Raw genomic sequence first — 15,955 nt, 5'->3', positions numbered from 1 at the left:
GAAACATAGGATCTCTTGCTGTTGAGCTTAGGAAGCTATATGTTTACATAGAGACATAGATTTACCTCAGATAGTGTCCCAATAGCCTTGATCCCTGACCTTGTACACAAACTGGTGACATGTCCATATCTATTCTCTCATCAGTCATGACCATACAGGAGTTGATAGGAAAGCCTACACATATACAATGACCCACAGAAGGTTTTAATAATTTCTAGTTACTAAACTGAAGTTGGTAACTTTCTTTTATTCCTGTTTGTCTAGTTGGTTTTGGATAACCCTTCATGATCACAACTGATGATGGTCAAGTTTTCCAAACTTCCCAAGGATCCCTTTGCAGTTCAATTTACCATAGATGAACCAAATTTACAAATATATATTACATAATATAATATATATTCTAAATAACATCTAATGAAACATGGAAAATGTACAAACTTTTCAGAAAGAAATATTTCAAAGAGGAAAAATTATCAGTATACCTCTTTGGAACAGAAAAGTAAGAAGTTTATACATACTTAAAGTACTTGGTAGAAATATTTTACCTAAGTAGATTAAGAATCATAATATGGTATTATATCTGATTTGCATTGGAAGATTCCAAAATCCTTCATTCAGTATTTCACTACCTTAATCAATCTTTAGATTTGCTACATTTCTCATTTAAGCTGCTTCTACTTTTATCTGACAAATGCGATCAGGCCTCCTTGCTCTAATGCTGCCAGTCCTGGGTACTCAGGCTGTCAGATATGAACAGAGCAGAGCTTCCTCATTCCAAAAATTATAGTCAGAAGTACTTGCATGTGGCCAGCAAACCTATGGCACACACACACACACACACACACACACACACACACACACACACACCAGCCATGAGTTCATCATACACATACACACCAAGATGGGAACTAAAGATCCCAGGCAGTTCAAGCTCCTCTCTGAGCATCTAGACAGAAGTGGATGACTATACTGGCCAGGGGAGGGAAGCCCCAGTTTTCATTCAAGGGAAGTGTGCTGATTTTAATATTTTAAGTAGTCCTGGATTTTTTGTCTGTTTTTCAGGTCCCAGAAGATAGAAAGCAGCAAATAAAACTGATAGTTTATGTGCTGGCAGCCTGAGGACAGCAGAAAGGGTAGCTGAGATGCCAGTGAGCACGTGAGGGACAGACAAACATAGGACACCCAAGAACTATACAAAGCCAAGAGAATAGCCACAGCCTATCCACAGACAAGATTAAGAGTCTTCCATCAGCCACTCGGGAGTCATCATTGAAAACCATAACCACCTCTTTTCTTCAAGAAAATGATGACTTTTATTTTCAGGATTTTCAAATGAAAAGATTGCTGTTTGTTTCAGTTTTGAGATTTCTTTTGAGAGACGCTCCTCTGGGAATAGATGTGTGCCATGGCAGCAGGATTACGGCAGAACACACAGCCCTCAGGATAACTTCTGAGGGAGCCGCTGCCAAGGACTTGAGGAGACAGACCCAGTAGCACAGCAAGAATGACTTATAGCTATCTTATCAGCCTGCCTGAGAACTGAGGTCAGAGACGTCTGGAATGCTTTGCCGTGTCTGTCCTGTAAACAAAGCTTCTGTCATACACCGTGTCACACTCTCCTTCTGGGCCAGTCCTGCCCCCGTCGTGGCTTGGTCCTGCTGCGTGCATGCAGTCTGAGAGCAGTTAGTCAGTGAGGAAAATTCAGCAGCATACATAATCCCCAGGTCCAACTGATTACCCAGAGATTGGGAGGGGACTGATGAAGGTGTTTGTAAATTGTGCTGAGGCTGTTATTGGTTTGCACAACCCAATGCTCTATTCTGTAAATTTGAGCTCAGGAATCTATTCTAGCCTTCACAAGTTGAGTATTTCTTAAAACTAAAATTTCAGGGAATTCAAATAAGGGTCAATTTATCCACCAGAAGCAAATGTGTGATGTTATAGTTTAAATGTTAACCATATAAAGCAGTACATTTGTTTTTAGTCACCACACACTACATCCCTTCTGAAGCCATTTTATGCCATTTAAGATTTTAAAGCATAGTTTAAGAAAAGTATAAACAGAACAAATATTCACCAGTGCAATTGATCAATCTGGTTATGAGAACATAGAAGTGTTCCAGATTAATCAAACATTTCTGCCCCCATCCCCGAGACCCTGGAGTTCCTCCTCTCTCCTCCTGAATACCCATGCTCCTGGGGCAGCTGCTAAATAACACTTTATCATGCTGAGGGGTGTGTGTGTGTATGTGTGTGTCAGGTGTGGGTGCCCAGTGAGTCCCTGGTTGGCAGCATCTTTCAGACAAGATGGCTGTTCTGATGCCTGGGGAGCTCTTGCCTTACCTGATGCCAGCTTAGCCATTAGCCCTTCACATGAAAACATTAGCCATGTAGCAGTGTACAGCCTCATGGGCAGAATCATGAGCTCTGGAGAAAGTCATGCTTTGTTCTCGTGCTCTAAAGAGACCTCAGCTCTGCCCTTTCCTGTGCAGGTGTAATGTCCTAAACATCAAGCACACGTCGGAGTTTAGTCACCTGTCACATGTGAAAGGTAAATGCACTTACTTTCAAGTTAGTAGCAATGATCATGTTTTGCTCTGTTCCAGGCATTCCACAAGGATCCAACCAATGTCTTTACATGGAAGTACTGGTATTTTCATAAGAATAGTGGTTGTGGTGGGATTTATGAAAGTGAAGTGGTTGGACTCACCTGCTTTCCTTTATTTGATGCTTTGCCAATGTTCTCTGGAGGGCAAGATTCAGTCGTTCAAACTGTAAATGAAAAGAAATGTTTGAAGCATTTCCTTAAGTTTCTTCTGATCCAACAGAAATACTGACACAGTAAGTTGTAGTGGACTTGCTTCTTGGAATCTGAGATCTCCAGGTCTTCTGAAATGCAGGTATCATGAAGTCACTTCCCCTAGCCAGCATTGCTCAAACCAGACACCTGCTCTTTTCACAAACTCTGCCCCCTCCACTTTAGGGATTGAGACATCATACTCACACTTCATATGTTATAATCTAAAATTCCCATAGTACTCTATTTCTTCCTTTTTAATCACCTGAATTAATTCTCTAACCAACATTGTTTATTTACAATGTGTCTTGAGAGATTGTTTAATGGTTCAGGCAGTTGTCTGCAAAGCCAAAGGACCTAGATTCAATTCCCCAGGATCCACGTAAGCCAGATGCACAAGGTGGCACATGATTCTGGAGTTCATTTTCAGTAGCTGAAGGTCCTGGCATACCATTCCCTCTTCTCTCCCTGTTCCTCCCTCTCTCTCTCTCTCCCTCTCTCTCTCTCTCTCTCTCTCTCTCTCTCTCTCACTTTCTCACTTTCTCTGTGAACACTCTGAAATTTGATGAATTTTATGGCGTATGGATGCATCATAATTTCAGCTGCTTTTACACTTTTCTGAAGTTCTTTAATTTTTTTTTGTATTTTTGTTTATTTCTACTTATTTGAGAGTGACAGACAGACTGACAGACAAACAGAGAAAGAGGCAGAAAGAAAAAGAGAGAATGGGTGTGCCAGGGCCTCCAACCACTGCAAATGAACTCCAGATGCATGTGTCACCTTGTGCATCTGGCTTACATGGGTACTGGGGAATTGAGCCTTGAACCAGGGTCCTTAGGCTTCACAGGCAAGCACTTAACCACTAAGACATCTCTCTAGCCCTTTTCTGAAGTTCTTAATGTTTTTCTAGACCAATATTTTTCTTGAATTCACAGGGATTAATTATACTACTATTTCTCTTTGTTATTGAAGGCAAATATTATAGAACATATTTACATCTACCTGATATTTTCAGATTCTCATTCTCTCCCTAGCTCTTGAACTAGGGGTAAGTTATTTAGGTATGTCCAATTCAGCTGATTCAGTTCAGCAATAGATTCTGATCTGCTACAATGGTGGCCAGTGCTCAATGACATGATGCCAGTTTCAACCATTACATGCCAATTTTCTTTCCACTTATTTATTTATTTATTTGACAGAGGAGGATGCATGCACCACCAGAATCTTTTGCCATAGCAAACAAATGTCAGATGCATGTACCACTTTTTGCATCTGGCTTTCTGTGGGCAGTAGAGAATTGAACCTGGGTTGGCAGGTTTTGCAAACCAGGGCTTTTAACCTCTGAGTAATACCCCCAGCCCAGATTAATTTTGCTTCACAGCTGAATAAAATTCCATTGTTCATATGTTCCACATGTTTATTAGCTAGTCATTACAATTATGCTGGGAAGTAACAGAAGATCAGAATTAAAAAAATAAAACATAAGTTCTCTCTCATAGGTAGTTCTTTGCTTTTAATATTTGTATGCATGTGGATAAGGGGATGTGAGAGTGAGTACAGGCTATGAAACTCGATAAACCACGAGAAGGGAACCATGAAGTGATGATAACATGGTGGGGAGGTCATAAAAACACCTGTGACATGAAAGCAGCTAGAAGGCTACAGTGGGGGAAAACCAGAGAGAGGAGTGGGACAGGGATGAAGGGGGAGGGGAACACCTCCAAATCCTTTGTATGTTAATAAAAAGAAAAAGAAAACCAAAAGACATTGCATGAAGAGCTTGTGGAAGAAGAACAATGCCTATGAAGAGGGAAGGAAGAATGATTATCACAGTAGGAACAATGAATGGTTAATGAAACCAATTTCTCCATCACATGGGTATTCCCTTGTGCTTTAAGCATGTGGTCTGACTTTAGGGGCCTTATTCAAATTTAAGTGGTAAGTGTTCACTATGTAATCGAGAAGGTAACATTCTCTTTACCTCAGATGTTCCATTTTCTGGGGTGACAACTCCCACTACAAATTTGCCGAGGCCAATGAATTTTAATACCTGCCACATTTCCTGAAATCATGAAGGCAGAGTTAAATTTGATTATATTAAATAAAAACTATGATGTCATGACATTTTAAGTCCTTTCCTTTGGATCATTGATAGAATGGAAACTTGGTAGACCAAGCACTAAATATATCAACCACGGCTAATGAAGTGATTTAGATCAATTTTATTACTATGCATTTCAAATACAGTCAACCCTGGGACATGTCCCACAACACAAATGGCTTCAGTTGTAGCAGAGTGTCATAGTACTTCTCCCCAGTAGAATTCGCAGAGGGCCGTCAGTCCTGATGCATGACACTGCGGTCAGTGTTGATGATCACTCTTATGAGGGTGAGCAAAAAGCGCATCTCATCTTAAATAAGCTAGACTATAATCTACAGTTGGTACTGCATCTTTGCATGTCAGCGCACGCTTTAGAGAGCAAACGTAGCCATTTGCTATAGACTGCATGTGTCTTCCAGGTTGTGAGAAGAGATTCCACCCTGGGGCTTCCTCTTCAGGATAGAGGGAGAGAAATGGTAAGTGTGTAGACATAGGAAAGCTCTTAGAGGCTCCCAGAACCTCTGGCTGGGCCAAGTGCAAACGCATCTCCAACATCAAAGCACACACATGAAGGCTGGAGATCTGTCTCCTTCTTCCACACATACACATAAAAGCAGAAGGACGTGAGTCCAGGAAGCGTGACACCATCAGAAAACCACAATAACTCACCAGTAACCAACACTGAAGAAATTAGAAGCTGTGAGCTGCCTGATAAGGAATCCTAACTAACATTCTTTTTTTTTTTAATTAATTAATTAATTTATTTATTTGAGAGCGACAGACACAGAGAGAAAGACAGATAGAGGGAGAGAGAGAGAATGGGCGCACCAGGGCTTCCAGCCTCTGCAAATGAACTCCAGATGCGCCTCCTTGTGCATCTGGCTAACGTGGGACCTGGGGAATCGAACCTCGAACCGGAGTCCTTAGGCTTCACAGGCAAGCTCCTAACTGCTAAGCCATCTCTCCAGCCCCTAACTAACATTCTTAAAGGAGCTCCATAAGCTATTAAGAGAGGCACGTAGCCTCTAGAAAACTTGTAAACAAACAAAATGAGAATATCAACAAAAAGAGTATGTCCATCTCAAAGGTCCCTAAGATGCGATATGCTGAGCTCATATTTGCAATGGTGTGATTCACCTCTGCTAATTCTATTTTACCCTTCCTTCAAGCCTCTCTTTGGTCTCCTATTTCTGTCACTCCCACCTTGGTTGTTGAAAGCAGTATTGTTCTCCCCACTGAAAGCCTTGTAATTTTGATCAAGCTATCTCACTTTGCTTACCTTACGAGACCAGAGGAGGCAAGACTTTTTTTTTTTTTTTTAATTCCTTTCAGTCTTAAAAAAAATCTGGGTTCAGGTGGATAATTTCATATCAACTAAAAATTCACAGTTTGTGAATATCTCAAGAATTGTTGGGCTCTGACAGGCCAAGGCGTGAGACCTAGTGGAGCTTCCTGAGCCTAGCTAAAGTTTGGCGACCTGTCTCTGGCCAGCCAAGACTCAGCAAGATGCCTAATGGCTTCTGGCCTGCTACTTCCGCGCAGGAGTTGTAATTACCATTTCAATACTTACAGTTTACTGTTGGCCCTTACCTCTCCCCCCACCTCCTTGTCCTAAAATCCCCGCCTTCATCCCCAACATGATATAGGCAACTACTCATAGCAAAGCGAGATTTTTTCTGTGAGTTCCTGTATGTTCCTGCTTCGAAAAGACCCCCGACTCAGTGTGGTTTCTCTCCGGTGGCGGGGAGAGGTTTCTGAGTCGTCTTACGCTTATTTTCCTCCTTCAACCCCTAGGGAGGAACCAGCAGGCCTGGTCCTTCCCTCAGCACTACCTGCCCGGAGAGGAGCCCGGCAAAGTCTGGTTATTTCAAGTCTAAGCTTACAAGCCATCGAGTATATAGGAAACAGAGTAAGAGGAACAGCTGGAGTTTCAAGGGCTCTTTACAGCCCGCTAGGCATGGCGGGCCCTCTACATACCCCTCCACTTCTAAAGCACCCCACTTCTGTCGATATGGGCTCCAGTACCAGATTCCTTTTGAGAATGGAAAATTGAAGGGGCTCCAGATTTCAAAATGATTTCATGCTGCTCAATTCAATCCATGCCCAGAGGTATCCCTAAGCTAACACCTTGCAAATATTGGTGGTAATGGGCCCAGGCCTGGGGATGGGTCAAGGCTGCTTTCAACAGTCTTTATCATCAGAGTCAACAAGGAAAGGTATTTTCTTCACATCTATGCAAACTGACAGTGACATATGATCAGCCTTTGAAGAATGTGATTTTTAATTCAAATCTATATTATTTTTATAGAGAAAGAGAGAATTGGCATGCCAGGGCCTCAGTCACTGCAATCAAACTCCAGATCCTTGCACCACCTAGTGGGCATGGCATGTGTGACCTTGCACTTGGCATCACCTTTGGTGCATCTGGCTTACATGGGATCTGGAGAGAGATCAAACATGGGTCCCTAGGCTTCTCAGGTAAGCAACCCAACTGCTAAGCCATCTCTCTAGCCCTGAAATGTGATTTTCATACCATAGCAAACAATAGCTGGCCCTTAATGGTTTGACAGGAGCATGGATCATGTCATTTGGTATGCACTGAAACTTTGGGAGGCAGGCTGTGATGTCATTCCCATCTTACACATTAAGGAAGCTAAGGGGTGAGTGAGATAGTTGCTCAAAAGGCATGAATTTGACCAGAGTTGTAACATGCTTTTAAATAAAACCCAAATTTTAAAATATCATAAGAGTTCAGAATATGTGAATTTAAAAAGAATGCTCCCATATGTTTCAAGGAAATATTGCATTAATTATGTCCTTGAAAGTGAGAAGCCATACATCTAGGCATTTTTTCTTAAATTTTTTATTATTATCATTACTCTTACAATTCCAAGATACAACTAATGTTTCTAAATAGGAAGCACTCACCTCCGGGAAAATCAGTTTGCAAATACTTTCTGCCAAAGTATGCAGGTAGACCCTGCTGCGGCTGGTCTTCCTTTGAGGAAGGTTTCCTTGGACGTTCTTCTCAGGAACGTCCTCGCAGATGGTCAGAGTGGCCTTGCAGCTCTCTGAACTTCCTGCCACATCCTCCACTGGCTCTTTGGGAACCTGACCTGAGGCCAGCAAGGAGAAAGGACACTCCCCTGTGATCTTCAGATCCTTGAGCTTCGTGCAAAACATGGCGATATCCTTGCTCTGCTCCAGTCTCCTCCTGACAACGCAGCTCTGAGGTGGGGTTGACAGAAGCCACGGCTTTCCAGTCTAGGACCCTGGTGGCTGGCTTGTCTATGGGTAGCAGAAGGAACACAGAGAAGAGAGAGGTGAGGACACCCTTGTGAGGACAGGAAAAGACCAGGTAAGAGTGGCAAAGAAAGTTGCAAGGACATGCCAGTTATCAGATAAGCACAACATCTAGAAAGATCTTTTATATATTCACGTTTCAGTATATTGCAGCGGTAAAAATAGTCATTAGTAAAAATGTTAATCGCTGCTTTTTTTATCAGTAAAATGGACATGATAATGCTGCCTCCTAGAGTTTCAAGGCAAACTGAATGATGCCACCCATGCTCTTGCCATACCACTAAATAGGGCCTAGCCTTCGTTAGCTATTATATTCAAATTGCACTTCAAATGATTCAGTTCCCTTATAACAACCCACTTGTTCCAGTTTGACTCCACTTGAGTGGAACTCCATGGAAAAAACCCAAACTATCCCTACTTTGCCAATACCAGTACTACGACATATCCTCATGTACTCTTTCTAAGTATCAGAATAGTACATACCAGGCCTGGAGAGATGGGTCAGTGGTTAAGGCGCTTGCTTGAAAAGCCTAACAGCCTGGGTTCAATTCTCCAGTACTCATGTAAAGCTGGATGCAAAGTGGTGCAGGCATCTGGAGTTTGTTTGCAGTGATGAGAAGCCCTAGTGAATGCATACTCTCTCTCTCTCCCTCTCCCTCTCTATCTATCTCTCTGCTTGAAAATATATAAATAAAAATGTTTTTAGGAAAAGAATAGTATGTGCCTATGTTCACCAAAAATACCTAATGCATATAATTATGTCCGGGTATATATTTTTATATTTCTTATACTGAAATTATTTATTTATTTGCAAGGAGTGTGACAGAGAGATGGGGAAAGAGAGAATGGATATACCACGGTCTCTAGACACTGCAAACAAACTCCAGATACATGCACCACTTTGTGGATCTTACTTCACATGGGTGCTGAGGAGTAAATCCCAGGTTGTTAGGCTTTGTAGCCTAGTGCCTTAACCTCTGCGCCATCTCTCCAGCCCCAACACAGACTTTTAAATGAAAAAAAAAAAAAAAAGTCAATGGAAATGGTGAATGCAGAAAATATTTATTATTATAAATACTAAAATAGTTTTACATAGAATTAACTTATTTCAAAGATGGCATCATGGTATTTGCCAGGATCTGTAGATACAAATATACAGTCAGCACTGAGGAAAATCAGGGACAGTCACCACTGAAATCTTATACCTACATTCCCTTCATGTATTTCCCCTTCTGTTTTTGTTGTTGATGACATCATGGGTGTCAATTGTCACATAATTCATAGCCTATGCTTTGCTAGGTATTAGTCACTGGTATTTTCCACGTTTGGAAATCAAAATACATGTTAAGATTGGAGAAAACACATGTTGACTACTTCCCGGCCGCGTTCTGAACGCAGTGCTGGGAACTTCCATTACAGTCTTCACGGCAACCCCAGGACCCTGGAATCACTCTCCCCTCAGGACATTTTCCCTCCTTTGAAATGTGGAAAGTCACAGTCGCAGAGCTCAGCTACAGGGCCATCCGCCTCCCACGCCACAGTGTTTTCTATTACCCTAAACTCTCTCCAAGCAAGCTTAGTTCATAAGCTAAACTAAGCTCAATTTAGAAAATGTCTGACATGTTTATATTAAAAATTGGCCAAGATATGACTGCCATATTTATTGGCTGGTTGCGTCTCAATTGTCCAAGCTATAGTCTTCTTTAGAACTGGGAAACTGGGATCTTTTTCTTTTTTTTTTTTTCAGGGTGGCCTTGAACTCACAGCCGTCCATCTCTGCCTCCTGAGTGGTGCTGGGATTAAAAGCCTGTGCCACCAAACCCAGCTCCTTTTGTTCTTTTCTATGTGCCTCAGTGTCCTTAATATGCTACCAGTGTGTGTAAGCAGCAGCCTGTAGCTTGTCACAAGTAAGTTACCTAATGGGTCTAGAACAATGCATGGCTCCTCTCCTGATGGGAGGGAAATAAGGAAGATAACTCAACATTGAAAACCTGGGCTGTCAGGAGACATTAGGTATGTGGGAGAGTATGAGGCTGCCGGAAGCTTCCAGAAGGGCCTGTTACTTATAACCTAAATCTGTGATCACATGTAGTTTATGAACCTTTGGCAATGCATGAAGCAGGATCCTATCTACTCAGAAGCAGAAACACACTCACCCAAAAAACAACTGAAGCTCTTGGGCCCATAACCTCTACAAGTGACTGGTACATAATTATATGGGGAGTAGTTATGTAGGTTCCCCAAAGACATCATAACCCAAGGCGTTGACCAGTGTTTCTTTTTAGACTCAATTCTTTAAAAATCCACATCTCATGTTTCAGTTTCTTTAACCGTGATCTATGCTGTATGAACATATGGAATATTGGTCATATCCCCATCAGGTTACACTCTTGTTTCCTCTTCTCTGGCCCCATTTCACTAAGGGTCCTCCTCACTGGGGTTGTCAGTAATCACTGTGGGGTCATGAACGCACCCATCAGTGTCGGTGATGCTGGGGAACGATGCCTCACCATACACCATCTCGCCCTTGGCTCTTACAGTCTTGCTTTCTCCCTCTCACACAATGTTCCTTGAGCCTTGGAGGACAGGCTACAGGTCTTCTTAGTGCTGTGCTCTCAGCAGCCTCTGTTTTTCTGCTTTCATGAGTTATGAGTCTCCTTGGTACTTCTCATTTTTTTATTTTTTCTATTACTCAACGTATCTACTACTACCTCAAAGTTAATCATGGTTGTCAAGTTGGCAGGATCTAGAATCGACATAGCTAACAATCTCTGGCATAGTTTTGAGGAATCATCTAGGTTTGGTTCAGTGAGGTAGGAAGAGCCACCACAGGTGTGTGTGGCACCATTCTATGAAATGAAAAGGAAGGTTGTGGTCCTAGAGTTCATATCAAGAATTCTAGCTGAGCACCAACGTTTGTCGCTCTCTGCTTCCTGGCTGTGGACCCAATGCGGGCAGCTATCTCACACCCCTGCTCTACTGACCATCCCACCATCATCCCTGAAACTGCAATCCTAAATAAACTTCCTTCCTTAAGTTGCTTCTTGTATGGAAATGCATGCACTATTATTATTTTTATGATTAACTTCCATTCTGATTTATGGTTGAAATCTATGATTAGTAATCATTGCCTGCTAAAAGCAGGAAATGCTTTCAGCATTGCATGGAATAAGGTACAACCTGAACCTACTCAATCCTGCATTTGCACCGTGAAAGCAGCTTCAGGTCAAGCATTCGTGCATTCTAATAAAACCTTACTTGCAAAATCATGCCACACTTTGATGACACTTACTTATAGTTCATTGAATCTTTTAAATTGAAATGAAACTCTGATCTTAAGACCACACTTTCTTTGTCATTTTTCTTCCTTCTCCTTCTCTCGCTAAAAATAGCACTATATATGATTTCAGTTTGAGATATAGTTGATTTTGGTGCTGAAGATGGAACTTGGGGTTTTGCACATGCTAGGCAAGGGCTCTACCACTTAGCTACGTCCCCACCCATAGAAAACAGTTCTATATGACTTAAAAAGGACAGTAGTAATCTTATTTATTTATAAAATAATAATACCACTCTTTCATATTACTTTCAGAAAAAAATTCCTAACTGAATTTCAAAATTTCAACTACCTTATGATAGAGGTATGATAAAAAGGGTACTCAAAAAATGAAAAGGAAGGCATTGAAAAACAGATCAGTGGATGAATCTGACAGAACTATAACAGTGCTTCCTAACAAAAGTTTTTCTATAGGTGTGCTGGTGTATACCTTTAACCCTACCAGTAGGAAGGCAGAGGTAGAAGGATCACTGTGAGTTCAAGGCCAGTCTGAGACTATATAGTAAATTCCAGATCAGCCTGGGCTAGAGAAAGACCCTACCTCAAAAATAAAACCAAACAGGTTTTCTAGTACATATTGGACTTTTTGTATTGCATTCAGAGATACAGCATAAATGTTTACAATAGATCCTTTCATTGAACTTGATGTTTGCACATCAATCTTCTTCATACACAATAATGCTCACCTTCCTAGTGTGTCTGGCTATATAGCCAGAAATGCGTAACCTGTAAACATTTCTTGAAACTCTTCCTTTCCTGAACTGCACAGGACTCCACATTACAGAAAAAATTCCTCATATAGTTTTATTTTTTTTCAAATCAACTTAAAAACAGCAATGTGAATAAGTTATTAAAGATCAGTTAAGTGTTTAGTCTCATTAAGTCAGAAAGATATAAACAAAGTAACTGTCATTCTTTGTCTGCAGCGGGCCTAACTGCCCCAGGAAACAGAAGCACACAGGGCCAGCACACTTGACACCTCTGTTTCTCTTGTCTTTTCCAGGGATGCAGTGCACATGCTTCCACTAAACTTGTGGTGATCTGTGTACACAATGTCAGCAGCCATGTGCACTCAGTTGATAAAGTCAGTACAGGGATGACATGAGAAATGTTAGTAACACGTTGAGGGTGAGCAAATACATTAACATAATAAGTCAGTGACAAAGCTTTGGCAAGTGGTGGGATAATAATTTCTCAGAACTTTGAGAGGTGCTTGCTATCCCTGAAGTTGATGATTAAAATACCTTCCAAAAACACTAACTGTTTTCTCATGTTACTAGTGAGTGAATAACTTTGTGGTGAGGATAATGTCCCCATCAGTGGCCTTATATTAATAATCTTGGTATTTTATTGTTAGTGAGGGCATGCTCCATCTTTAACTCTCACATTTAATCATAGATAAATGCTTTGTTTATTGCATGTAGCAAGGTCATATAGACCTGAGGAAAGTACTTCTTAGATGCTCCCTGACACCAAGTGATTTTTTTTTAAACAGCAGGCCTTAAAAAGTAGATGTCAAAATTAGAAAACATGAGGGATGGGATAAGAGGGCCTAAGGATCTACTCTCCATTGAGAGAGCAAGTGGTCGTTCCTAATGTCTAACATCAGACCTAGGGCCGAGCCTTCCAGTGTCTGTGACAAAAGAAATTTAGGTGTTTGTCATTAAAGCTTAAATTCAAGATTTTTCTAAATGTTTATTTTATTTCTTTGAGAGAAAGATATAAGAGAGAGAGAGAGAAAAAAAATGGGTGTGCCAGGGAATTAAGCTACTATAAACTTTAGACACGTGTGCCATCTTGTGCATCTGCTTTATGTGGATGCTGGGGAATCGAACCAGGCTACTTTGGCTTCACAGGCAAACACCTTAACTTCCAAGCTATCTCTCCAGCCCAATTCAAGATTTTTAAGTGTAGTGAAAAGGAGGAAAGCATGGGACATCAAGACGCCTTGATAAGTTTACAATGTTTATCATCCAGGACAAAATGAACCAGCCCCTTTTCATAAACACAAGTATAGAGAACTGATGGGTTTTCAGGTGGACATCCTGAAAGGCTTTCTTTCCTCAGTTATTGAAAAGTATCAAAATAGAATCCCATAAATCTTTCTTTCACAGTGAGTTTCTTTTAACTTAGCAGTAGATGTTGAACTTTTATTGTGATATACTACGCATGAACACTGATGTAGAAAAACGCATGAACATGGCCAAGGCTCTGCAGAACAAAATTCACGGCCACAGAGAAGGTAACAAGATCCATGCTGCCTTTCTGCATTTATCCTGTAAATGACCATTATCTGCTTATTCCCACACTTCTTGGAAGTTCAAATCTATGGACTGTATTGATAAATTCACATCTATCCAGCTTTGTTTCTAATATGTGGTTGAAACCCCATTGTTCGATTCCATGATGTTTAAAATTCAAAGATTGAGAATCTTTGTTTCTAACAGCCTTGAGTTCTTTATTCATTCACATTTTTCCTTTTATACTCTTAATGGCCCCATAGAGTCTTTGAAATCACTGGATTTCCTTCTAATTCATTTATTCTTTATAAAAAAAATATGTTTTATTTATTTATTTATTTATTTGAAAGAGAAAGAGGAGGGAAAGAGAGAAAGAAAATGGGTATGCCAGGGCCTCCAGCCACTGCAAACAAATTCCAGATACATGTGCATATGGCTAACTTGGGTTCTGGGGAATCCAACCTGGATCCTTTGGATTTGCAAGCAAATGCCTTAACCACTAAGCTATCACTCCAGCCCCGGTTCACTTATTCTTAATCTCTTCCACAAACATTTACAGATGTCCTGCCATCCTCCACACATCCTTCTACACACAGTACCCTAGTCATATCTAATGGTGTATGTATTACATTTCTCATAGCTATGGCCAAATACCTGACAAGAAGCAACTTAAGGGAGGAAGGGTTTATTTTGGCTCACACTTTAGGAAACAATCTATCAGGGCAAGGAAGGCAGGGTGGTTAGAACATGAGTTCACTGGTCATGCTGTTTCCAAGTCAGGAAGCAGAGAGATGAATGGCAGAGCTCAGCTAACTTTCTCATTTTTATCCAGTCTGAGGTCTCAGTCCATGGGATGACACTGCCCACTTTCAGAGTGGGTCTCTTCTGTCCAATTAAACCTTTCTGGATCACCGTCACAGACACATGCATTTCCATGGTGATTCTAAATCCTCTCATGTTGATAACGAAAATGAACCATCACAAAAATGTCTCCTGTTCTCATGAGATGTTTATCTTGACAGGAAAATAAAGAATTGCTTCTAAGACCTCATTTCTAGTAAGGATTATGACTAGGGGGAACACATGGTATTCTAGGAATGCAAACAAGGATCCAACTTTGCCCAGAAGAGAAATCCAGACAATGTGAATGGTTGAAGATCAAGAAGAACCAAGATATATTTAAGGAACTGAAATAATTCTAGGATACCCAAAGTAGGTCTGGGGGGGGTGGTGAGAGGTGATGTTGTGCAAGGACAAATACACAGAGGTCAGATTTCCACAGAGCTCTGTAACCATGTCACAAGTGAAAGAAAGGCAAGAATGAGGACGATGTAGTGCTCACCTAAAAGCTGTTCTGAGATGCACAAGGAGCAGAGGCAGAGGCAGACAGACTGCACTCTTGGCTTGGGCTTAATGACACCCCTGGGGGTGAAAAGGGGACTCTAGAAGCAAGATAGGGGGCCAATCCTGAGCCTTTGGTTACTGGCTGGATAAATATGAATGTCAAAGCACAGGGAGGGCAAAATCCTATGACTTTACCCTCAAAACAAGAGCCAAAGAATGATTTTAGGGACCATGGAAGACAACAAAAATAGTAATTAAGACACTATCAATGGCTTTAGTTGTCTAATTATCACTACTCCCAGATTGGCAGGGTTATGTTCTATAACATCTTGTGGAAGTTCAAATCTCCTAGCAAAATCTTTTCCTTTTTATTCTTATCCAAGATGTGATTTCAACATTTAGGAGGCTGAGGCAGGGGCATTACATCAATGCAAGGTTTGGTTACTTAGTGAGACTGTGTCTCAAAAAATAAAAAAGAAAAGAATCATTTTGAAGGGACTAATATCCCATCTTTTTAAAAAAGCTAAGACACAGAAAAGGTGAATCTAATTTATGTAAGCAGACGGAGTATATCTTTTCCTAATAAACTATCTCTGTATGCAAGTAGAAGCTGCCTCAATGTATTTTTTTTTTTTTGAGAGCAGAGAAAATTCATCTTAAATTTAGGCAAGTAAGCAGATGATACCAGTAGGTCTCTGAAAACATAAAGAGGGAAATCTCAAAGCATTATTATACCTCATTCCCAGTACAACAGGTGTCCTCCCCACTGGCCGCAGTGGCCCTGTTAAAGTTATAGCATCAGACACAAAGGCATTTGATAAACATTAATTTGG

General features: G+C 40.9%; 1 protein-coding gene across 3 annotated transcripts in view; it reads right to left on the bottom strand.

Annotated features, from left to right (window-relative positions):
• Nucleotides 1–15,955, bottom strand: part of Gucy1a1 (guanylate cyclase 1 soluble subunit alpha 1) — a 60,601-nt gene that overhangs the window by 19,561 nt on the left and 25,085 nt on the right. For all 3 annotated transcript variants that reach the window (XM_004655884.2, XM_045131568.1, XM_045131569.1), the window contains exons 2-3: nt 7,827–8,186; nt 2,711–2,772 (exon numbers count right to left, since the gene is read on the bottom strand). In XM_004655884.2, coding sequence (XP_004655941.2) covers nt 2,711–2,772; nt 7,827–8,081 — 317 coding nt within the window. In that variant the 5' untranslated portion in view covers nt 8,082–8,186. The remainder of the gene's footprint in view (nt 1–2,710; nt 2,773–7,826; nt 8,187–15,955) is intronic.

This window comes from Jaculus jaculus, chromosome 12 (genome assembly GCF_020740685.1).
Source record: "Jaculus jaculus isolate mJacJac1 chromosome 12, mJacJac1.mat.Y.cur, whole genome shotgun sequence".
Classification (NCBI taxonomy): Eukaryota; Metazoa; Chordata; class Mammalia; order Rodentia; family Dipodidae; genus Jaculus; species Jaculus jaculus.
The sequence above is the reverse complement of the archived record's forward strand: the minus strand, read 5'-3'. Positions and strand labels throughout refer to the sequence as shown.